Source organism: Dromiciops gliroides, chromosome 6 (genome assembly GCF_019393635.1).
Source record: "Dromiciops gliroides isolate mDroGli1 chromosome 6, mDroGli1.pri, whole genome shotgun sequence".
Taxonomy (NCBI): Eukaryota; Metazoa; Chordata; class Mammalia; order Microbiotheria; family Microbiotheriidae; genus Dromiciops; species Dromiciops gliroides.
Window position 1 is genome coordinate 226386733 of NC_057866.1, and position 25639 is coordinate 226412371.

The 25639-nt window shown below is 43.6% G+C and overlaps 1 protein-coding gene across 2 annotated transcripts; it reads left to right on the top strand.

The window, feature by feature from the left end:
* The first annotated feature begins 2215 nt into the window (after positions 1-2215).
* Positions 2216-14500, top strand: PLA2G12A (phospholipase A2 group XIIA). 2 transcript variants are annotated; one of them, XM_043973347.1, is made up of 4 exons: positions 2216-2577; positions 8266-8342; positions 10524-10689; positions 13269-14500. In XM_043973347.1, exons 1-4 carry the CDS (start codon positions 2361-2363, stop codon positions 13385-13387), a joined length of 579 nt encoding a protein of 192 aa, XP_043829282.1. In that variant the 5' UTR covers positions 2216-2360; the 3' UTR covers positions 13388-14500. The 2 variants fall into 2 exon arrangements, with proteins under 2 accessions (XP_043829282.1, XP_043829283.1); XM_043973348.1 differs by lacking the exon at positions 13269-14500 and adding an exon at positions 13080-13176.
* Positions 14501-25639: the final 11139 nt, after the last annotated feature.

Genomic DNA, 25639 nt, shown 5'->3' on the forward strand with positions numbered 1-25639 from the left:
TTCTCTGATCAGTAGTGATTTAGAGCAGTTTAGAAAGAATATTTATGAAGGATATAGTAGCACTTAGCTCAGGTAGTCACAGACCTCCTAGGCTCCATATAGAAATGTGTCTGGTCAGCAGGGGAGGGTGTGGTGACTCATACAATCTTGGGACATCTGCCAAATCTGAAGGAACCTGACCCCAAGTTATTGGGCATTTTTATGCCTTTAGGTGACTGGGAAGCCACCTCAATAAGGCCAGAGGCTACCAGAGCACTATGTCAAGGGAGGTGCAACAGGAGTCTTGCTCTCTATCCTCATCCCCCTGGGCTAATCAAGTCCTGGGTACAGCTTTGTCACCTTTTAGAGAAAAAAAAATAACCCTAACCCATGTTGGGGGGTGGGGTTTGGGGGAAGGAAGTATATTAGTAAATATTGGTCCTATTACAAAAAGGTACTGTTCCAGTTTGGGAGAGGGGGAAGGGGATATTCAGTGCCAGAACATATAGCAAAATGCCCAGGGTAGATGAATGGATGGAATGTAAAGATAATGAGTTCAATTTGGGACATTCCTGTTATATGGGATAGGTGGGCTTGAGTCAGTTCAGATTTCGAGGATGGGGTCTGGAAAGTGCCCAGCCCCCAGTCCCTGTTATAGTCAGTTCAATTTGTTCCTGTTTAGTTTTATTGCTTATAATAAAAATCATGTATTTTGCCTTGCTGAACCTGATATGCCCTGGTACCCCTTCCCCCCCTTTCATACATTCCAAACCCCCAGTTCTTGTTATGGGTTAGTTATGCCGTTACTATGACCAGATGGGAGATGTCTCCTGTTATTACAGATACACCCATATACTGCCTCCCCTTTCACATTCCTAAGTCCTAACTCCCCTGGTACCAGCTCCTGGTACCATCACTCCCTTCTTGCTCCTCTTTACTCGGATGGAGTGGTCTGGAGTGTTTTCACCCCTCCCTCTCGTAGTTTCACCCTGTTCCCCCTTCCCTTGGTTTGACCTTTTCCCCCTCCCCTTTCCCCCTTGTTCCTGGAACATGTAACTATACCTGGATCACAAACTAAACACGCACTCTGGGTGACACAGGATTGGATGTTAAATTGTGAGCTCAACCTGTGCACGAGGGGACCCCCCCCTCAAAAATCTCTATAAAAACCCAAACCATGAGCCCATCATTGTGGACTTCATCTCTGGCATGAGTTTGCCCGTTCTCATGAGAATGCAATAAATCTGTCTCTGCTCGACTTGGTGGTCTCGAGTTATTTGGGTAAACTGAGGCAGTTTGTCCCAAACACTGTGGATATTTCAAGCAGTCAACTGGATCCACGATTTCAACAATGTGTAGATTCTTTCTTCCCTAATACAGATCAAAACTCTTCCATGTCGATAATTTAATGAATTTGCTGTGGCTCAAAACATTAAAAAAATTTTAAAATCCAACTTCTGGCCAATCTTTTGTCAATAACAACCCCAACTATTCTGTACAGGGCAGACAAGTCAACCTAGCTACAGCACCATGGCATCCTGAGGGAGAGATGGGCACGGGAGCCCTCGGAGTAGCAATACCTCCCAGCCATCATCTGCAACCATGCTCCCAAAAAGCTAGGTTTAGGAAGGGAGGGAGGGAGGAAGAAAGGGAGGAGGGAACGAGGGAGGGAGGAGGGAATGAAGAAGGGAGAGAGGAAGGGAGGGAGGAAAGGAGGAAGGAAGGAAGAAAGGGGGAGGGAGGAAGGAGGAAGGGAGGAGGTAGAGAGGAAAGAGAGAAAGGAGATTGACAAAGAAAAGAAAAGAGAAATACAAAAGGAAGCCTGACAGAGAAGGGAGGGAGGGACAGAAGCATAGTCAAATAAATCGAGTTCCCAAATTGGCCACTTTCTTCAGTGTCGAGTCCCTGTCAGGAGACGGGTAACACGCTTCGTCCTGGGCCCTCTGGAACCATGGCTGCTCAGTCCCAGTTCTCAGGACTTACGAAGTTGACTTTAAAAGTAAAAACAAACTTAAACTTTCGTTGCTATTTTAACAGCGCCTTTCCCTGCTTCTATTCCCGTCTCTCTACTTAAGCCCCGGCCCGGCCTCCCACCGTAAAGCACGCCGCGCTGATGTCATCACGCTGCCAGTTACGTCACCACGCTGGAGGAGTAGGATGACGACGCACGAGCACCAGGTGAAGCGTGTCGGGCTCCGAGCTCTGTCTGCGGAGCGGGAGAAGACGAGCGCCCGGGGAGCTGCGGCCGCCCGTTGTCCGCCGAGGCGGCATGGAGCTGGCCGGGCCTGGCGGCTGAGCTCGAGAGCGCGACCGCTGCGGAGACCTCCCGTCCCGGAGGTGTGGTTGTCCGTGACCGCTGAGAGGTGGGCGCCCGGGCCGCGATGGGGCGGAGGCGTCTGCCGACCTGGGTCTTGCTGCTGCTGCTGCTGCTGCTGCTCGGGACGGCCCCCGGGGCCTCTCCGCAGGAGGATCCGACGGACTGGAGGGCCACGCTCAAGACGATCCGCAACGGCGTGCACCGCATAGACACGTACCTGAACGCGGCTCTGGACCTGCTGGGCGGCGAGGACGGGCTGTGCCAGTACAAGTGCGCCGACGGTAAAGCGGCGGGGGGCCGGGCCCGGGAGCATGGACGGTTCTCTGGAGCGCTTCGAGCTTTGCAGAGGGCGGCCGGTTGGAGCCTCACCGCAGGCCGGGGAGCCGGCTGTTGCTGTTATTATGCTTAATAATAAGAACAATAATAGCCAGCGCTTATAGCACATTTTACTACGTGTTATCTCATCTAATCCTCTCCTGTCTGGGTGCCGGCAGCTCTTGTTATTGGGGCGGCTGGGTGGGGCAGTGGATAGTTACAGCCCTCAAGACGCCTCTTCCAGAGTTAAAAATCCGTCCTCAGACGCTAGCAGCGTGACCCCAGGCAAGCCATTTAACCCTGTTTGCCTCAATTTCCTCATCTATAAAATGAGCCGGGGAGGGAAATGGCAAACCACTCCAGGATCTGCCAAGAAAACCCCAGAAGGGGTCACGGAGAGTCAGAAATGACTGAACAACTACAGCGCTCTGAGGTTTGCAAAGTACATATGTATGTATGTGTGTATATATATATATATATATATATATATATATTATATGTATGTGTGTGTGTATATATGTTGTCTCGTTTGATCCTCACAACAATCCTGTGAGCTAGGGGCTATTATCCCCATTCTACAGATGAGGAAGTTGAGGCTGAGCGAGGCTCAGTGACTTGCCTAGCTTACACAGTCAATAGGCATGTATTCCAACCTAGGGGCTGAGTGTAGAGTATACGAAAGAATGCAAAAGCACAGTCCTTGCCCTAGAGTTCGCATTCTGATTGGGGAAACAAGCAAATCATTGTCCCTACACTAGCATTATGAGGGTCCAGGAAACAATTCTCACAGAAGGTGGAATTTTAGCTGAGATTTCAAGGAAGCCAAGAGGCAGAGGCGAGAAGGGAAATCTAGGGAGTAGATGGAGTGGCTTGCCCAAAGGAGGCCAGAGGCACCGGGTCTTAGAAAACTTATGTGGGGGGCAGCTAGGTGGCACAGTGGATAAAGCACCGGCCCTGGATTCAGGAGTACCTGAGTTCAAATCCGGCCTCAGACACTTGACACTTACTAGCTGTGTGACCCTGGGCAAGTCACTTAACCCCCATTGCCCTGCAAAAAAGAAAAGAAAAGAAAATTTATGTGGGAGGCTAGTGTCAGGAGATGGGGAAGGTAGGAAAGGGCTAAGTAATGAAGGACTTTAAAAGCCAGACAGGACTTGGGATTTGTTCTTGGGATCTTCTATTTATTTATTTAGTTGTTTGATCTTCGAAGGGAGCCTCTGGAGTTGATTGAATAAGGAAGTTGCCTGATCATCTATGACATGTTTGAGGCAGGGTTCAAATTCAAGCCTTGATTCTAAGCTCAGCACTTGAATTTTTTTTTTTTAATATTTCATCATATTTCTTTTGGGGAGGCGGGGCAGGACAATGAGGATATTTCAATGTAATTGGTTTTCTTTGTAACCTTGTGTATTTTTGCATTTAAAAACATGATTCTGAGAAGTCTCTTGCCTTCAACAGACTGCCAAGGGGATCAGTATCCCCTCCTAGCCTGATGTGGTCACTAGGGTAACAGCCCTGTTGGTATAGGAAAGGCTGCACTCAGGTTGTTGAGAATGATAAAGGCTCTTTTTGATGGGGGGGGGGGAGGGGAATGTGTTGGGGAATGGGGAGGAGGAAGCTTATCCATTGGTTGGATTTTGTCTTCTAATTGTTGAGGGGATCTTTTAGGACTAAGTATAGACATATATCATGTGCTTAGTATTACTTTTATTATTTTTTAAAATGGATTTTTACTGATGTCTTATTTTTATATTGCCCAGAGTTCCTCTATATAGTAATTTTTAAAATTAGCAATTACAGAGTTTTATAGTTTGCAAAGAAGCGCTTTACATCTTATTTCATGAGGCTGTTATATGAAGCTTAAGAAGTGAGTTGACTTGCCCAGAGTTACACAGCTAAGTAGGATTTGAACTCTAATATTTCCCGGGATATCTATCCCTTATAACAAATAATTTTTTAAAAAATATATAGAGGGAGAGAAAAAAAATTAACATTATTTACGATGTTCTGCAGCTCCACCCCCACACCTGCTTTTACTTTTCAAAAATTACATGAAGCAGCATCTGACTTGGAGAATACGTGGTTCAGTGGAAAGAATGCTCCATCTGGAGTCCAGGAAACTAGGCTCCACTCGTGACCTTGTCAGTTAGTGAGTGCCTTTATGACCCTGGACTTATTGCTTAACCTTGGCCTCAGTTTCCTCTTGTCTACATATTGTTTCCCCATTAGAATGTGAACTTCTGGAGGGCAGGGACAATGTTTTTTTCCCTTCTTTGTGTCCCATGTTTTTGTACAGTGCCTACCATATAGTAAGTGCTAATAGATCCTTATTGGTGATGTTAAAATGAGGGGGCTGGACTTAGCTGACTTCTGAGGCTTCTAGAAGTGCCTGGCATAATTTTTAGATTGGTATCTGATGTTATATCATCAGCATGAACGATCTCCAAGGATGAAGATCAGCAATTTTTCCTGTTACATAGCCTTAGTTGTCTAAGGCTACTGAGATATCTTAACTTGCCCATCCACACACAGCTGGTAAGAGTCAGAGGACCAGACTTGATGCCAGCTCATCCCAGTGTCCTTGTAGGTGAACACTTTTGGTAATTGTCTGAATAATGACTCACTATTTCCCTCAGGATCTCATTACAAAATCACTTGACCTTTTAAGTGTTTAGATGAGATGATGTCCTGGCTTTACTTTAGGAAATTTTAAAATGTTAAACTCTTCTGGTGATCATGTTTCCTGAGGCATCCTCTAAGGATTGATTAGCCAACTTCTTTACCTAGTTTAGTGGAATGAAAGAAACTGTTAAGAAACCAACAAAGATAGGGTGCTCCTAATGATTTTTATGATGTTGTGTACAGTGAAACTTGCTGTGAACTGAATCAAGTAAAATTCTACTTAATGCTACCTGCTAGCTGTTATCCTTGAGATGGTTATTTATAATTTGGTAATTCCTGGTGGTTATAGAAAATGTGCTATGCTAGATGTTAAGACTGTGCTCCTTATGTCTTGAATTTACTCCCATAAACCATACAGTTAGTGCTCCTTTTCTCTTTCTTGTACAACTTGAATTAGGTTTGTTACGATGATGTACATGGGTGTTAATAGAGGCCATAGGCTCACAGGAGCTAGAGCACCCATCTCGTCCAATCTCTTTTTTTTTTCTTCCTTGTGGATGAAGAAACAGGTCAGGTTGCTTTGAATCCTGGACCTATGGCTCTAAACCCAACCCCCTCATTCTATACTAATAAACTGAGGTCCCAGGTTTCTCACAGGTATGCTTCTTCAAAGTCACAAAGCTAGTGAGAGGCAGGGCCTGAACCCAGGTCTTCCGACCTCAGGTTCAGTATTCTTTCCTCTAGTTGCTTACCATTCCTGAAGACAGATATTTATCTTTTTCTTTGCCTTGTGAGATTTAAAGGGCTACCAACCTGTTGAGAAACATATTGCAGGGAAGGAAAGCACGTGACTTGGAAACCATGTAACTTTAGCGTCTGGAAGTTGCTGCCTGTTAGTTGTGTCAATCAAAGTTACTAGCCAATTAGCTTGGAGCTGTGTGTGTGTGTGTGTGTGTGTGTGTGTGTGTGTGTGTATGGCCCTGCTTCCTGTTTCACAAGAAGTTCTGGGAGAAGCCCTGGCATTGTCAGGACCTCAGCTTGGCAGCAGAGGCAGAAGGAACAGGCAGAATAGGGATACTTTATCCACATGTTTCTCTTTACTAACCCCTAATATACTTTTGGGGGGGGCGGGGCAGTGAGGGTTAAGTGACTTTCCCAGGGTCACACAGCTAGTGTCAAGGGTCTGAGGCCGAATTTGAACTCAGGTCCTCCTGAATCCAGGGCCAATGCTTTATCCACTGCGCCACCTAGCTGCCCCTGGTATACTTTAATAAATACTTAATGCCCAAAGATTGGTGGTATACCTTTTCTAATTTAAGGTGATCACTCATTAGATTTTAGACATCACAGCTAGAATTTTAGGCCCTTACAGCATCCTGCTTCAAACCCTCCATTTCCTCAACAACAAAATGGGCCTAATAATTTGCACTGCCTGTTATTGTGAGGAAAGCACTTTTAAAGGTAGCTAGATGGTACAGTGAATATTGGAGGCAAAAAAAATATGGATTAAAAAAAATTCTTCCTCTTCTGAGCAAGTCACTTGATCTCTCTCCGCCTCAATTTTCTTATATGTAAATTGGAGATAATAACGGTACCTACCTCACAGGGTTGTCGTGAGGATCAAATGAGAGGACATAAAGCTTCTGAACTTAATTTTAAATTCCATGGTCATGCACTGTCCCTAACACACACTCATTTTTTCCAACTCTGATTTGGGGAAAAAGTCCCCAGTCAGTCGGCAAACATTTATTAAGCATCTGCTCTGTGCCAGGCATTTTGCTAGACGCTTCTCTGCTCTTAGGGAGCTTACCTTTTTTGGGAGGAAATAACACGCTAACACGCTACACAAAAGAAATACTAAGGGAGGGAGGCAAGGCACTGACACTTGGGGGAATCAGCAATGCTTCCTGTAGACAGTGGTGCTTGAGGGAAGGGAGGGATTGATTTGCTGAGGCAGAAGTCAGGAGGGGATGTGCTCTAGTCATAAAGGATACCAGTGTAAAGGGGCAGATCCTGGGGACACAGAGTTAGTGAGAGTGAAAAGTGGAAAATAACATAGGAATGCTGAGATCCAAGACCTTCATGAAACAATCTATCTCTGGTTTTTGAAACTCTTTCTGCCTTGGGTATACTCTGTTGACTGTAATTAAATTGGTCTTTGACTAAAGACATTGCTGTTCCCCTGATGTTCTGAAGATAAAATCTCATAGTTTATAGTAGCAGTTTTAGCAATGTAAAGGCTAGGCATTGTGCTGAATGTTGGGGATAGCAATGCAGAAGTGAAACACTCCTTTCTCTCAAGGAGCTTACATATGAACAGAGTAGTTGGCAAATATGTGCATACTTTTGTAGGTACACACGACACATAACAAATCAGATACAAAGTCACCTTGAATAAGGAGGCTCTCTAATAGCTAGGGTGATGAGAAAAGCTTCCTGTATGTAGCAGATAGCACTGGGACTGCTTCATGAAGCATGGATTTCATTCCACAAAGTAGAAGTGTAAACCCCAGAGGCATGTAGATATGTTCATCGCATGTGTTGAGTGGTTTATTAAACACCTACTATGTGCTGGGCACTATATATACAAAGACTGAAATGATCCTCTCTGTCTTTAAGGAACAAATATAAGGTAATTTGAGGAAGCAGAGAGCACTAACCACTGGGAACGTGAGGGAAAACTTCGTGGAAAAGCTGCTACCATCTCAGGGCAAAGTCTTTAAGGAAAAAGATTCTGAAAGGCTAAAGTGAGAATGGAGGACCTTTCAGCCATGGGGGTCAGCTTGTGAGGATGCAGAGAGAAGAGATAAAATATCCAGTATGGTAGCCTGGTTTGGCAGCACCAGCCCAAATCAGATTTTCACTTGGCTAAGCATGCAAGTAGCAGTTTTTAAAGGTTTTATAATAAGCTGCTCTTCCAAAAATAAAATTAAAATTTGTTTCTGGAACAGCAGTTTCCCAGGAGTTTACACCTATACTTTGTCATTGTAAAGTAGTTACAAAAACTTAATGGTGTTGTTTGTATTTTATAGGATCTAAACCTACCCCTCGCTATGGATATAAACCTTCACCTCCAAATGGATGTGGCTCTCCAGTGTTTGGTGTTCATGTGAGTGTTGTTAGTTTTTACTTGTTAAATGCCATGACCAACTACATAAAGATGGAATCGGCCAAATATTTGACAACTGTGGATAATCATCTGAATAGTTACAAGTTTTAAGATATTTTTAATATCTGTTGTGATAGTAATTAAATTTTCATTATATTGCTCATAATTGAATATTTGTCAACCTTAATGATCTTAACACAATTTGAACTGTTATTTCTTTTTTTCTTTCTTTTTTTTGGTGAGGCAATTGGGGTTAAGTGACTTGCTTGGGGTCACACAGCTAGCAAGTGTTGAGTGTCTGAGGCTGGATTTGAACTCAGGTCCTCCTGACTCTGGGGCCTGTGCTCTATCCACTGCGCCACCTAGCTGCCCCTGAACTGTTATTTCTTAATATCCAAAATAGCTTTATGGAATCACCTTTACTTGCATTTGTGTCTGCAAAGAAATTTTATTCCCTTGACCTAGCTTTTGAAACTTTTTTGTTTATTCTTAAAATTTTCTTTTTAAAAAAATTAAATATGCAAAAAATGAAAAGAAGACTATATACGAAACCATGTGAAGGTATAAAGTTTTTTTAGGTGTATATTTAACACCATAATTACAAAGTTGCCCTATTTTGTTCCCTTCTTAACTTTTTTCATTAGCATATTTTTTATTTTATTGACTTTCCTCTTTCTTCCTTTTTCTTTCTCTTTTTTTCCTTTCTCTTCTTCCCTTCCATGTCACTACCCAATAATTCTCTTCCCTTCCAACCGGTACCTGACCTCCCCCCACCTGCATCTCCCCCTCCCCCCCATTACACCCACTCTTGGGACAGACAGCTATAGTTAAGCAAAACAAATCAACATTGACTGTGTCTGAAAATTTCTGTCATGTCTCTGCCACACAGTTTGTTTTGTTTTTTTAGAATTTTATTTTTTCCCCAAATTACATGTAAAAACAAATTTTTGTCAATTTTTAAAACTTTGTGTTCCAAATTCTCTTCCTCCCTCCATCCCCACTCCCCCTTAAGAACTCAAGCAATTCAGTATAAGTTATACATGTGTAGTCAAGCAAACCATTTCCATGTTAGTCAAATTGTGAAAGAAAACAGACAAAAATCTTTAGAAAAAGGAACTTAAAAAAATTATGCTTCTGTCGGTATTCAGATAGCATCATTTCTTTCTCTGGAGATGGATTTTTGTATTTTTCTTAAGTCCTTCAGAGTTATCTTGGATCATTGTATTGCTGAAAATAACTAAGTCATTCACAGCAGGTCATTTTACAATATTGCTGTTATTTTGTTTACAGTACATTTCACTTTGCATCAGCTTATGTAAGTCTTTCCAAGTTTTTCTGATAGCATCCTGCTCATGATTTCTTTTAGCAGAATAGTGTTCCATCATAATTTCATCCCATAATCACACAGTTTTCTAAAGTCCTGATTGGTCAGTGTTTTGACAATAATTCTTGTTTGTTTTAAAATTTTTTCTTTACATTATTGTGGTTATTTTGTAATTCTTCTCTTGGTTCTCTTCTTTTTATTCTGCATCAGTCCATACAAATCTTCTCAGGTTTTTCCAGATTTATGATTTATTATTTCTCCTAGTGCATTAATATTCTATTACAGTCCTGTATCATAATTTTGTTAGCTGTTCTCCAGTTATTGAGCTGAGCACCTGCTTTTTTTTTCAGTTTTTTACAACTATAAAAAGTGCTGCCAGACTTAGGTTTGTACACATGGCGGGTCCTTTTTAGCTTTGACCTTTGGGTGGGGGGTGGGGTCTCTTCCTGAGTCAGAGCTGCTCCTTATTCATGACCTTTTTGGATATGGTTCCAGACTGCTCTCTAGAATGGCTGGACCCTTGCTTTTGACTTTTGATGGATGATTGTGTTGAGAGTGGGGAGGCTGGGGCTCAGGGGAATCAGGGTCTGCTGGGGGCAGATATCTGGGAGCTGTTGGTGTCCTGGCTAGACAAGAAATGTGACAGAGAGAACGTCGAGAATCGTCAGAATCACAGACAGCTATGGAGGAGAATGGTGCGCATTCTGTTCTTTGGGTAACCACTGCAGATTCCAAAAGACATTTGTTACAATCCTTGTCATTTTGTTATCATACCGTCTGAACGCTGTCCTCCAGGCAGAGGCACCTGGAGTTTTATTGATGGAACACACTAACCTTTGTGAAAACTCCATTTCCAGCTTAACATCGGCATACCTTCAGTAACGAAGTGCTGCAATCATCATGACAGGTGCTATGAGACCTGCGGCAGCACCAAGAATGACTGTGATGAGCAGTTTCAGTATTGCCTCTCCAAGATCTGCCGGGAAGTACAGAAAACACTGGGACTGGCCCAGAATGTGCAAGGTAAGGATGGTCTGGCAGTGTGCCGAGGGGAGAGTTTGGGGTTTGGGATTGGCTTGTGGAGAAAGAACGACCTGAGGAGCAGAGCTCAGGAAAAGCTCTAGCTCCTTCCCAAATGTGAGGGGACTTGAAAGTCGCACCCTGCCTCTATGTTTGGAATTGAAGAGGGTTTCTTCCTCTAATTCAGTCGAGATGAAATTAGCTTACTAAAGAATTAAGGAAAAACAAAATTAAACAAAATATTGTGTCTAGATGATTCATAGATCTGCTAAATCACAAAGTAGTGCAAGAGTCTTCCTCTTTGCCAAGTTTTGGTCCCCTCTCTCTGTTGTAGTCAACAGCCTGCTAAGGATTAACCTTAGCCAGAAATGAGTGTCATACTGTTTTGCTGGCTTCATTCGGAACGGCTGCATCGAGATCTCCAGGCAGTTAGCCGTACGGAGTTCTCTCCCTCAGTGTTTAGAACTAAAGACCTTGTGTGGTTTCGAAGCTGGTGATGCCCACTCTGGGATATCCCAACACATCTTGGCTTCCTGCGAACCTTCAATGCTTGACCAATTCTCAGAGGTGGAGAAAACTGACAAGCCCCTTGGATTCACTGGAATTCATACCTGCCACAGGGTAGCTGACAGTGCCAGCCACTTTTATGAGCTTGGACAATGATACTGGTGGTCAGCCTCAAGCCCTAACTTAACCATTTTACTTACAGCGGGTATCACTAGTCACTTTAAACACTCATTCGTAACAACATTCAGCTTTCAGGACCAGAGAGAGAATCCCATTTCCCTACAACTTTGTAGACCTACAGTATTCCATACATTTCTGTTACCCTCCACAGTAAAAGCAGGATGGTCTGGGTGTTTTAAAAGTACTTGAAACAAAAACAAAAGAGGTGGAGTTGGAGGAGGGAAGTGGAGCAACTGGGAGGACAGGGACTGGAAATTCATCTATGAAGCCCTTTCTTTGTTGTTCCTGAAATAAATTTTAGTTGCCCAGAGTTAAACACTGGCCTTGACCAGATTTCATTCCTGTTAAATCGAAACACGTTTTCTGCTCTGAAAAAGTCTTTGAGGGGTAAGCAGACTGATCTAGGGAATGCTGACAGGGTGTGACTTTAATTGATAAGACTGATTTTCTTGCTTGGCTGGGGTAGCAGTCAGATCTGGCCTTGAGGAGGCTTTACTGGGGTGCACATCCTTTGATGTGTATCAAAGAGGTCACCTGGCACAAACCATTTTTTTTTTTTATTTAAAATTTAATTTTTATTTTTATCTTTTTTTTTTTTTTTTAGTGAGGCAGTTGGGGTTAAGTGACTTGCCCAGGGTCACACAGCTAGTAAGTGTTAAGTGTCTGAGGCCGGATTTGAACTTAGGTACTCCTGACTCCAAGGCTGGTGCTCTATCCACTGTGCCACCTAGCTGCCCCTATTTTTATCTTTTTTAGTGGGGCAGTGAGGGTTAAGTGACTTGCCCAGGGTCACACAGGTAGAAAGTGTCAAGGGTCTGAGTCCAGATTTGAACTCAGGTCCTCCTGAATCCAGGGCCAGTGCTTTATCCACTGCACCACCTAGCTGCCTCCACAGACCATTCTTTTTTAAAAAATTATTTAGTTAAATATCTATCAATTTAATTTAAAAATCATTTAAAAAATTCTAGTTCTAAATTCTTTCCCTCCCTCCCCACTCCAACCTCTTAAGAAGGCAAGGAGTATATCAATTAAACTTCTGGCACAAATCATTGCTAAAACCTGTAGTTCTTTTCCTTATCTACTTTACCAGGATTTTGGAAACAGAAAGCATTGTTAAATTAGCTTTTTTTTTATTTTGCTATATCTTTTGTGTCACATAGTAAATGTAGGTTCTCTAATGAATATTTAGTTTAATAAAAAAAAACCTCCAAAGAAAATTCTAACAGGAAGTTAGAATGAGTTGTTTCATCAAAATTGGAATTTCTCCTTCCTTCCTTCCTTCCTTCCTTCCTTCTGGTGAGGCAATTGGGGTTAAGTGACTTGCCCAGGGTCACACAGCTAGTAAGTGTCAAGTGTCTGAGGCTGGATTTGAACTCAGGTCCTCCTGAATCCAGGGCCAGTGCTCTATCCACTGTGCCACCTAGCTGCCCCTAAAAGAACTTTCTTACTCTACCTGAGAAACATTTTGTGATACATATCACATGTATTATTCACTTAAAGGTGCATGATTCATTGTTTTGTCCTTTCTGACTTTATTCACTCTGAACATCAAAAACTTCTTATGTGGACATGACATAGATTTAACAGTGTTACACAACCTTCATTTATTTTACATTTTTCATAGGGGGAAAAAAATGGCAAGTCAGTAGACTGACAACACGAGTGTTGCTAAAAATAACTGAATCATCTGTGAATTTCATAAATAGGTCAGCACATAGACACAGTGATTCAAGGACATAGGACTATACAAACAAGGAGAGGGACATAGATTGAGATCAAAATGAATCATGCCATCTTATTAAGGTAACTGGCACTGCTTTCAAAAGCATGCCTGGATCACTGTGCTTCAGTGGTATGGGCCTGTCCTGCAGTGATGGTGTCTGCTTGTTCTGCAGCTTGTGAATCGGCGATGGAGCTCCTGTTCGATGGAGTTATACACTTAGGCTGTAAGCCCTACCTGGACAGCCAGAGAGCTGCCTGTAAGTGCCGCTATGAGGAGAAAACTGACCTTTAAAAGAGGCTTCTGAGCAGCAGCACCTGCAGCTAAAGGAGAGCCCCACTGTGGACAGAAGATCCACCATGTCATGACCAGGGGAAACTGCCTGCTTTTTGTCAGTGGCTTTTTTAGAAGAATTCGAAGGTTTGTCTTGCCATTAAAACCTCAGCTGTTTGGAGAGAGGCCGCACTGTCCTGGGCTTGACAGGCTATGGGGCCGTGGGCAAGTTAAGCCTGACCTGCTCTGTGGCTGTGAGCAAGTTATTTCACCTGAGCCTTGATTTCCTCGCCTGGGAAATGATAATATTTCCAGTGCCTTCTTCATGAGCCTTTTGTGAGGAAAGTGCTTGGTGAACCCTCACAGCACTATTGTTGTTGTGAATTATTTTCATGCATATGCCCTCAAATTGCAAATGACTTCTTATAAAAATGTATATTCAGCTCATGTATATTACTGTTATTGCCTTATTGTGCCAAACTACTGTGACAAAAAGCGAGATATAGTGTATACTAACTGAAACTTAGAAAAACAGAGCAGGTAACTTCGAATTCTTTGGCAACCATATTCCCCACCCCCTTGAAAAAGTAGGTCAAATTTAAAAGTTCAGTATAACTTACATGAGAAAAAGAGAAAAACCTTACTTTGGAACAAGATTAATTTACTAGGAAACCTTAAATATTTGCATTTTGATGCTTTGAAGGAGCTAAAGGTATTGTTTTTTCTTTCATTAAATGTATGTCATCTGTTCCCTTTTGTAATATATTTAGCATATTAACCAAACCATGCCACACACAGTAAAAGCACATTTAGGCTCAGGGACAAGTTTTTCATATTTCTAGTGCATATCTGCTTCTCTTGTAAGATTGAAAGTGTAAACAGGTATACAAGTTTAAGCATTATCCACCCAAGATACAAGAATAACACTTTATCTAACAAGAACATGAAGCACAGCCATTCATATCTGTTGAATTACTTCTTTTAAGAATGTTAAATGTAAATGTCTATTTTTCTAAACATACTTTGCATGTTGTCTAGATGTCTAGTTTGGAGAGAGAATGGATTCTGGTGGGTTTAATGATTAAGTTGTTTGTGATAATATACTTTCCTTATATAAAGCCACATTATAAATTTGTTATGTCTTGAGTTTTTGATTCTTCACTTATTTCTATTAATTTTTTAAAATCATAAATTCAGACTAATCTTAGCTTTAAAAAACTTTGTTTTGCCATTCAGAACTTTTTTCCTTTGCTATTTTGATGGTAGAAGAGGAAGTCTGATAGTAACGTTATGAAAAAATGATATAAATCTTGTTTCTCATCACTCTAAATTCTTTATATGTTTCATGTAAGTGTTAAAAAGTCATTTCACAAAACCCCTTGGAAACGGTCATTGTCAAGTATGTATCCCTATATTCTATATCCCTTGCTGCATTTCAGTGATGTCTGACCATAACTGTTTCCTTCTATTCTAATAATGGAGGACTCCATTGGTCCATGAGTCATTTTTCATGAAGTCAAAAATTCCTTCTCTTCCCTCTGTGGATTATCCATTCCCTCTCTTAGTATTTCATTCCCCACAAAAGATGAGGGGAGGACAAGAACAATGATGCTGCTTTTTAAGGAGTTGATGGAGCCCAAGTGACTAATTCATGCAAAACAATGAATGGTCTTATGTAAACCTTAATGGCCCAGTCTGTGATGACCCTTATTTTGAGAACCATTGGTCTAAGGCCTGAGTTCTCAACTGTTTTTTGTGTGTCAGACACCCATGGCTGTTTGAAGCCTATGGGATCCCTTCTCAAAATGTTCATGAATACATAGGATTACGAAGTAAATTGCTTTTATCAAAATACATTTATCCCAGTATTTTATAAAATAAGTTCATGAACCTCAGGTTAAGGTCAGGGTAGCTAGGTGGTGTAGTGGATTGAGCACTGGCCCTGCAGTCAGGAGTTCAAATCCGACATCAGACACTTGACACTTACTAGCTGTGTGACCCTGGGCAAGTCACTGAACCCCAATTGCCTCACAAAAAACCAACAAAGAATCCATGGTCTAAGGCCATGCTCCACTGAATGCTACTTATTAGCATATTGAGATTTTGCCTAATCAGTCATATGAGAAGGGGAATTTGCTCTGGAAGCACTCCAGGGAACTTACTAGGGTATACATATAGAAATAGAACACTAGAATAGTATAACTGATATGTATTGAGGCCGATTTTGTAATCACAGTAGGAGTAGGGAAACCAGAGTTCTAGCTCTGATCTTTTTAGACCAGTGAGCCATGTGTAAGTAACACTGTGACTAATGCTTGGAATTGAGATTTGGAAGAGACCTGAGAAATCATGTAATCAAGTATCATTACAGTTGAGGAAACAGTTTCAATGGCCTGCTTGAAGTCACGCAGCTAATGTACCCAATAGTCATAATTAGTATATGGAGTGAGGTCATAGTTTATATAGAAGAGGGACAAAAGGGAAGAGAATAAGCATTTATTAGTGCCAGACACTGAGCTAAGTGATTTACTGAGATCTCATTTGGATCCTCACAACAATCCTCTGAAAGAGGTGCTTTTGTTATCCCCATTTTATAGTTGAGAAATGGGCAGATAAAGAGTTAAGTGACTTGCCCAGGGTCAAATAGTTAAGTGTCTGAGAGACAAGATTTGCACTTAGGTCCATCCTGGCTTCAGGCCAGTGCTTTGTTCCACTGACGTCTGCTACCTCAGAACTACAGAAAGTAAGTGATTTAATTAGGACCTGGCATGAAGACATCACCAAGGGCTTTTGACTTGCCGTGTATGAGATTATAACTAAAAATAATTAGACTGAATCTAACAGAAGTTAGAATCTATATTCACACCCTGGGTGTTTACTTTATTGTTTTTGTTTGTTTTGGTTTTTTGCGGGGCAATGAGGGTTAAGTGACTTGCCCAGGGTCACACAGATAGTAAGTGCTAAGTGTCAGAACTCTGATCCTCCTGAATCCAGGGCCAGTGCTTTATCCACCTCGCCACCTAGCTGCCCCCTGGGTGTTACTCTTTAAACAGGAAGGCTTATACCTGGAGAGTTACACACTGGCTTAGGGGATTAGGCCGCTGTTCAAGCATTTCAAAACTCCTTTTTGGAAATTAGAAGTAAGGCTGCCTAATTCATTTTATACCTTCTGTGATTAAAATTTTAGTATGTGTAGGCCATGTGGGTTTATTTGTGTTTGCAAGGCAGTTTATATACTTGCAAACATAGGATTAGTGCCCGCAAGTGGAGTCCTATAATGAAATTGGTCCCACTACACAGATCCCCTGAGTAGTCTTTGTTCTGACATCACAAGTAAGCTCGTCATCTGGGTATACTGGCCAAAATTATTTGGTGACCACCGAATATGGGAGGAACTTGTTTTGCTCTTGGCCTGAGCTTTTATTCCCATGCATGATAGCTGTTAACCTGAGATGAGCACTCTGGTGAGGATGGCTCTGTAGTGATATGAAGGTGACAGATGATTTTTTTAAAAACTTTACTTAAAGATTGGATAGTCTAAATTCTCTTTTCGTTTGTTTTTGGTTAGGCAATTGGATTAAGTGGACTTGCCAGGGTCACACAGCTAGTAAATTGTCAAGTGTCTGAGGCGGATTTGAACTCAGGTCCTCCTGAATCCAGGGCTGGTGTTCTATCCACTGTGCCACCTAGCTGCCCTTTTCTTTTTGTTTGTTGATAGTCTAAATTCTCAATGATTGTTGGGTAAAAAAAAGGAAGTTTAAGGGATTCAGGAAATGATTTTTTTAAAGACAGATATGAAGATATTTGGTTGTTTTTTTAAAGCAAGTTGAGCAGATATGTGAACCCTTTAGAAAGTTGGAAGCCTCCACCAGGACAACTGATTTTTTTGTATGTCAGCCAGACAGAACAAGACAGGAGGAAAGTATCTCAGGGATAAAGAACATGTTCCACGTCACCACTGTAGAACTTAATTACATGTTTAAGTGAGATGGTGATAATAACTAATGATGTGATTATTAGAGTGACAGGTTAATTTAGCCATGTATTTAGATGACTGGATGTAACTTGAATTCTTGTCACCCCAAACTTCTGGAATAAATCCAGTGATCCTTTTTTTCAAACAGGTATTGCCAAGGATAAAACTTCTGACTGGGCAACTTAAAACCACTAGTTAATTTCCTTTTTAATAATATTTTTCCAATTATATATAAAAACAATTTTTAATGTTTTTTTTACAATTTTGAGTTCCAAATTCTTTTCCCTTGTCTTACCCCTCTGGAGACAGCAAAGCAATTTGATATAGGATATGCATGTGTAGTCATGCAAAAACCTATTTCCATATTAGTCATGTTGTGAAAGAAAACAGACCCCAAACAACAACAGGCAAAGTAAAAATAGTATTGCTTCGATCTGTATTCAGACTCAATCAGTTCTTTCCATTGGAGGTAGATAACATTTTCATCATAATTCTTTTGGGATTGTCTTGAATCATTATATTGCTGAGAATAAGCTAAGTCATTCACAGCTGATCATCATATAATATTTCTGTGTACACTGTTTCCCTGATTCTGCTTACTTTACATGCTTTGATCCACTGTGCCTCTACGTGCTCCCCTTCATTTTCAAGATATTTTAAATTTAATCATTTTTTCTTATCTAAAACCAGTTTCCTCATCTAAAATGAGCTGGAGAAGGAAATGGCAAACCACTCCAGTATCTGCCATAAAAACCGCAAATGGGATCATAAAGAGTCAGAAAGGACTGAAAAATGATGGAACAGAAATTTCTCCTTCCCTACTGATTGCCCCCACAACTACAACAGATCTTTGAAAAAATAACAAAACCCATGTAACAAATAAGCATATTCAAGCAAAACAGATTCACAAAGTGTGCAAGACTGTTTATTTCTCTGCCCTTGCTTTTGTCCTCACCACTGTCACGAGGTGGAGTACCAAGCTTTGTAACATGCTTAATTGTAGGCCCCTCTTGACTTGCATTCTCCAGAGTTTTAAGTCTTTACAAGTTTTTTTTTTTAATTTTATCATGTTGCTTGCTTTAGATAAATCGTTTTTCTTGGGTCTAATCAGGTCAGACTCATATCCTTTTTGTCCTAAGGGCACAAGCCATTGAAAGCTACTTCATTGACTTTGCCCTGATTGCCCTGAAGGTATTTTTTTGGGGTTTTGGGTTGGTGTTTTAACGCTTATTAAAGCTCATTTCTGTACTGCACTTCTGCAACAATCACTTCTTCTATGGTGAAGAAGCCTTTTTGTCACTGATGCATCCAAATTACAGGACTTTGGGCAAAAAGCAGCTTCGCACAAGTGCTCACCAGCCTAAAAGCCTCTCTAATCAGTAGGATCTTTTTTTCCCTACTGGAAGAAAAACTCTCAAGGACATGGCCAGCTGGTGGTGGGTGAGCTGTGTTGTGTGCAAATAGGAAGGGCTGATTCATTCCTTGGCTCACTAGATGCCCCGTCATCATTGCTGTTTTTCTGACATTGCCTCAGTTTTCACAGGGTTATTGTATGGATAAAATGAGATCATATTTATAAAGTGCGAGCACCATGCTTTTGCCACATAGTAGGTGCTTAATAAATGTTGTTTCCTCCTAATTAATATTTAACATCTGAATTTTGGAATTTTTATGTTATTTTGGTTTCAGTCATCTAATCTGAATGGTCTTTGAAGGTTAGAAACTGAAATTACACTTTAATAAATACTTATGAATTATTTTAAGTGATATTGGTGTGTCTTCAAAATAAAAACACCCTTCGAAATACAAATGAGCCCTAATGGCCACCTTACTCCTAACTCCTCTATTAGCTAGAAACTGAGAAACTGCATTTGCTTTGTCAAGCAAAATTCTCTGGCGATGAGTTTTGCCTGAAGGTTCAGCCCCTGGATCTCTGACTCACTGACAAAGGGACGACATGTTTTAGATGCCACCTCATGCCTCTGGGGTCACCTTGATTGTGGAGGGGAGAAGGAGGGGGTAAGGGTTAGTGGGTTGTGTAATGGCCAAATAAACACTCCGTCTGCTTATGCTAAAGCGTGGGACTCTGGGTAGAAAACTCCTGTGACTCCCTATCTCCCTGGGGATCAAGCATTTATTAAGCACCATTGATAAAGCACCGGCTCTGGATTGAGGAGGAACAAATTCAAATCGGCCTCAGACACTTGACACTTACTAGCTGTTTGACCCTGGGCAAGTCACATAACCCTTATTGCCCTGCCCCCCTCAAAAAAAACCCCACAAAAATATTAAGAATCACTGCAAAGGAGCTAAAAGACAGCTCTCCCTCAAAGAGTTTTAACTGTTTAATGGAGGTCAAATGCAAGCAAAGCTATATACTGGATAATTAGAAAATAACTGAAGGGAGTGGGGTGGGGTTAGGATTAAAGTTTAAACTGGCCAGAACTCTCCTAGAGAAGTTAAATTCAAGGACAGACACACCTGGAGCAGCAAGAGAGAGACCCATTGGTCGGGGCTGCTCCTGAATGGCGGCAGAGGGATGGAAATGGCTCCAGAGATGGGAGCAGCCGCCTTAGCCCGGCTTCTCCCAGTCCCACCCCCAGTGGGCTCACGCGGTCACCCCACGGGGGCGTTTCTCCTGTTCGAGGGGAGAGGTATCTTAGAGAAGGTCCTCTGTGCCATCTTCCCTGGAGACAACTCTTAAGGGCTCCTTCCTCTGGCGCTTAAATAAAAGATGATCAGATTCTCACTGGATTTGTTTAAGAGGAATACCGAAGGACCCCCTACAACCCATTTGCCCCGTGACAGAAAGCACTGAATTTAGAGGGTTGGTTTCCCTGTAGAAGGTGGACATTAAGGAAGCCCGGAAAGTTTGCAACGGAGGAGGGGGACAGCCGGTCTGGAACCCCGAGGTGGAGGTCTTGTTTGTGGGGTAGCAGGAGGTGGAGTGTCTAAGGGGCATGTGTCAGGGGAGCAAGGGGTAAAGCGGAAGCCTTGATGCTCTCGCCGTTTGACGTCGGGTGGGCGTAGCTCAGTGTACAGAGGGCGGGTGAGGAGGAGCAGGAAGAAGCCGATGGAGCCGCGGAGAAAGAGGTGGGGGGCTGCCACCTGCGGCCGTGAAGAGGAGACCACGGAGGGGAGCGCCGCAGCCGCCACCATGAGCGCCGGGGACTCGCGCGGCGGGGACTCTCAGCCTCAGGTGGGAGAAGAAGCGTGCCCCCAGACCCGCCCCGCTTGGTCCTTCATGCCCACCACCCCTCCTGTCCCCTTTTCCTCTCTCCCTTCTTGTTCCTCTTCTTCCACCCTTCTCCCTTTCCCTTCCTCCTCCACCCCCTTCTCTTTTCTCCTCTCTTCCCTTTCCCCGTTCCCCCATACCCCTCCACTAGAAAGTGGGAGCACTTAGATCCAGCCCTACCCCCCCCCCCCACTCCCGTGAGCTCGGGACAGGCTTGTTTGGCCGGACCCCGCGGCCCTTCCACCTTGAACTTGGGAGCGTCCGCCTCCCGTCCCGGCTACTCTCCTCCCGGGCCCTTTGGGGCCCCTCCCGCAGTAACAGGCCATCTTCTGCGTGAACCCCCCAAACTGCCTCGCGGCCGCCTCGCTTTCTTTTCACCGGCATTTCTCTTTTCTGTGCACTTCTCTTCCCACGGGAGCTGGCTCTCCCGGAGGGCTCGGTCCGCCTGTTGCCGAGCCCCCCCTCGCCCCGCCCCCCCCCAGCCGCTTAAATCCTCACGGAAGGTTAGAGCTGGACTGGGAAGACCCAAGCTCATGGCCTGGCTCAGACTCTTCCTAGCTGTGTGACCTTGTTGCAGCCAGTCGGTGCGCCTCTCCCAGCCTCAGCTTCCTCATCTCGAAAATGGGCTCATTAAAGCCCCTTCCTTCCACCCTTGGTGTTAAGGATCAAAAGAGATCCATTTATGCAAAGTGCTTTGCATCCCTGAAAGCACTACATCTGTGCAAGCTGTTGATGATGATGCGTGTGGGAGTTTATTTCTCGCCTCTTGAAAATGGAAATCTAAAAGTAGCGAATGCAGCTTCCCTGGGGAGGGCAGGGAGAAGTCGCTCCTTCCTTTTCTTTTCCCCTTGGGTTCAGATGCTAGGGCGACTGTTGCCTGGGGTATGAGGTCACCCAAGTGCTCTTGCCTCCCTGTCAATTCTCTCTCCCCTCTCTCCCTGGCTGAGGAGTTCCCAGTCTCTTTACCCCCTTCCCACCAGTAAACCAGCAAAGGGGACAGGTATGCAAAATGTGTGTGCCAGCCGTTTACTGCTCCAGTCTTCAGACCCTTCCGTGTCTGGACTTGTTTGAAACACAGGCTGTTTGGAGAAAATACCTGGCCAGCTCTTTGCCTTTGTTCATTGTGGGTCCCGAGGTATTGGCTTGAAACGGAATTCATTTAATCTTTCTTCAGAATGACTGGCTCCCATTACTGCTCATCTGATGTATTACTTCTCCAAAGCTGCTTAAAAACACCAAAAACCCTTGTAGCTTGAGGAGCAACAAGATTGGAGCTTCAAGGGGCCCCCCCCCCCAGTACTTTTGTGTCTATTCTTACCCCTCCCCCCATTCCGATTGTCCAGGGATGCCTCATAGAATAAACCTAGGCTTGTTCTGAGCCAAGTGGGGAAGTAGTGTGATGATGCTCTCACTGCTAAGGAAGGAGAAACGTCTGGGGGGGGGGGGCGGGTGACTAGGAGCAGCTGGGAACTGGTAGCCAGAATTCAGTTTAGTTCCACAAACATTTATTCAGCCCTTCATTGTTCTGGGGGTGCCGGGGCTACAAAGACAAAGAAGTGGACTTAGTGCCTATGCTTGAGATGGGATATTTAAGCAGGTAAATATTACAATCGGGCAGCTTTTTATTCCTCTATTTTGTGTCTGGTAAAGTAACAGTGTAGGTCTCCATTAAGTGGAGTGGGAATTTTCCCCCCCACGATAAGTTTTTAATCATGTGAGATAATGCCATTACTGGGGGGGGGGGGTTTAAGGGGAGCATCCAAGGGAGCAGCAGACTCCCCGCTCCTCCAAATCCACTGGCAAGGACTGGCCCCCTCTTGTTGCCTCCCAGATTCCTCCAAAGGGTTGAGAAGGTCAATAATCCAGGTCTTTGACCAGGTGGAGGGGGTTTATTTATTAGTCCTCACCTCTATATAGTTCCCCAGGATGACTACCCAACCAGGATACACCATCCTGTGTTGAAGTGGTCTGAGTCATACCTTTCTTGAGGGTTAAGTGACTTGCCCAGGATCACACAGCTAGCTGTCAAGTGTCCTGAGGCCACATTTGAACTCAGATCCTTCTGAATCCAGGACGGGTGCTTTGTCCACTTCACCACCTAGCTGCCCAAGTGTATACTTTTTGTACTTACTGTCTCCCCAGTTAGAATGCAAGCTCTTTGGGAGCAGAGATTGTTTCGTTCTTTGTACTTGTATCCACAGTGCCAACCACATAGTAGGCTCTTAATGTTTGTTGATTGATAGACAGGAGAGGGAGAAAGCCTGGAGTCTTTGGAATTAATTAAGAATGCCTGACAGCCTTGTGAGAGAGGGGAGACATGGGCAGAGATATATGGAGTAGAGTCAGCAGGACCGATGGAAAGGGAGAGAAAGAAGAAATCAGCATTTCTGTGGCACCTACTGTGTGCCGGGCACTCTGCTAAACGCTTTTACCAATATCATCTCATGTGATTCTTACAACAAGCTTGTGAGGCAGGCATTGTTATTATCCTCGTTTTACAGTTGAGGAAACTGAGGCAGACATGTTAAGTGACTTGCCCAGGGTCAGAGACGGCCAATAAGAGTCTGAAGCTGGATTTGTCCTGACTCCAGGCTCAGCGTTCTATCGACTTTTGGCACCAGCTGCCTCTAAAGGGGTCTGATTGTATGTGGTGAGGCAGAGTAAGAGGTCATGGATGACACCAAGGTATGAACTTGGGTGACTGGGAGTACCAGGGGCAGCCTGCAGTCCCCCACCTCTGGGTGGGCTAAAGGCTGGCAGATCTATCACTTGAGTGTGGCTGTGCTTTGTGCCCATCAGGTGATCTCAGTAGTGAGCCCCCAGGAGTGTAGGGCCTTCGTATTGCCTAATGAGGTGTGAACTGTCCCAGGTCAAAATGCCAGTTGTAGTGGGATCAGGCCTTCCAGCCTGGGTGAGATGAGCAAACCCAGTCTTAAAAGAAAGGGAAGGAAATTTTGCTCCTGGGAGGGCAGGGATCTTAACGTCTTAAACTTTGTGGACACAGTAAATATTTGTTAAATAAGTTGAGGGAAGCCTGTCAAGGTAGGTAAGAAGGGCTTGGCATTGAATCATTGTTTATTCATTCATGTGATATCTTCACAGGGGGGAGGTGTGGCCAGAAATCTAAAGTGAAAACAGACCTGGGCTCCAAAGGTAGGGGCACAGATTAGATAGTACTGGAAAGGGACCCACAGAGAAAGATAAGGTCAGAGATCCCACAACACCCACACTAGGGACAGCATCTTTGTTAAGATGGGAAATGGGGCTCCTGCAACAAAAATTATCCTATCTTTATCAGCCAAGCAATGCTAGAGTCAGTTATTCAGCCAGGACAGGGGCTTGCCCGTTTCTATAGAATTGGGCATTAATGTGGTCTTTGTTTCAATGGAATTCTACTTGTCACAGCCGGAAGGTTGCCCATTGCTTCATATATCTCTATCTAAAGATAGTTATTGCTTAGTGATGAAGCATTTAATTAATTAATTAATTTTTTTTTTGCAGGGCAATGAGGATATTGTTAGGAATCAGTGCTCTGAAGAAAGGCACTAAGGGTGATTGGAAAGGCTTCTTGTGGATTTTAGATGGGACCTGAAGGGAGCCAGGGAATAAGAGATGAGCAGGGCCAGAGTTGTAGGTGTGGGAGACAGACAGGTAAAGTACATGGAGTTAGGAGGCGTGTGAGGAACATCAAGGTGTCCAGTGTCGTAGTAAGAAACAGTGGAGTGGGGGGCGGGAAGGAAGATGTAAGAAGACTGGAAATGGAGGAAGGAGGTCAGGTACTGAGTTGGGCTTTAAGAGCCTGGAGTGCCCTGGAGATCCAGGGAGCCCCTGGAGTAGGGGAGTGGAAGGGGGGATGAGATCAGTTTGGTGACCGGGTACAAGATGGATTGGGGGGCAGGGTGGGGAGGACTTGAGGCAAGAACCACCAGCAGCCACAGCAGTGATCCGAATGTGAGATGTTGAGGGCCTGCCCCAGGATGGGAGCAGTGCCAGAGGAGAGATGAGGCACATACAAGAGGTGTGAGTGATGGAACGTTGGCAGTTGATTAGCTGTGAGAGGTAAAAGAATGAGGAATTGAAGGTGACCCTTAGGGTGATCCTGGGTGCCCGGGGGTGGGGTGGGTTGGTGGTACCTTCTGCAGTAATGGAGAAGTTGGAAGAGGGTTTGGGAGGAAAAGATAAAGAGTTTAGTAATCAATGGGCAGAGGGGTGTGTGTGTGTGTGTGTGTGTGTGTGTGTGTGTGTGTGTGTGTGTGTGTGTGTGTGTGTGTGTGTGTGTTTGGGCCAGCCCTGTGATTTCATTGGTACTCTCCTGATGAAAAAATGCTCCTTATCAATGCACCTTGACATCTGTTCTGCAGTCTAAGGTCATAGAGACCTTCATTTTGGTGGACACTAAAGGGAAGAGAATATACATTTATTGAGTACCTACTATGTGCCAGGTACTATGCTAAGCACCTTTACAAATATTATCTCATTTGATCCTCATAACAACCTTGCAAGGTGGATACTGTTATTATCTCCATTTTACAGATGAAAAACTGAGGCAGGCAGAGGTTAAGTGCCCAGAGTCGGGTAGCTTCTGAGGCTGGATTTGAACCTAAATCTTCTTGACTCCAGGCCTGGCAGTCCATCCACTGTGCCACCTAGATGCCTCTGAGAGCTGACAGTCTGTAGAGTTGCTTGCGGGGCACTGAGTGACTTGCCCATGTTACACAGCTGGCATGTAAGCAAACACGGGACATCTTCTAAGCTATATCTCATCTCCTGAAGAGAACAATTTGCCACAAATAGAAATATTTTTTAAAAATTTTATCATCCTGTAATTAAAACGCACAAAGAAGCCAACCATCCTTCCCAGAGATGAAGGGCTAGTAAGATTGCAAATCATTGTGAATCAAATAGCACTTGCTGGCATATGTAAGAGGCATCAGAGCAGAAGACTCAGGTTTTAAAGGTCATTTTGAAGAAGACACACCTTTCACATTTCACATTTCCTGATGTGTTTCCATCTCAAAAACTTTTGGTCTTGTTTTTAGCAGGTGATGGACAAAATGTGTCA

What these genes read in the sequence shown, in the direction of transcription:
- PLA2G12A (XM_043973347.1), top strand. Translation starts at nt 2,361, where the DNA reads ATGGGGCGGAGGCGTCTGCCGACCTGGGTCTTGCTGCTGCTGCTGCTG. An exon ending in CTCCAGTGTTTGGTGTTCAT is followed by an intron (nt 8,343 to 10,523) that starts GTGAGTGTTGTT and finishes CTCCATTTCCAG; the next exon opens with CTTAACATCGGCATACCTTC. An exon ending in ACTGGCCCAGAATGTGCAAG is followed by an intron (nt 10,690 to 13,268) that starts GTAAGGATGGTC and finishes CTTGTTCTGCAG; the next exon opens with CTTGTGAATCGGCGATGGAG.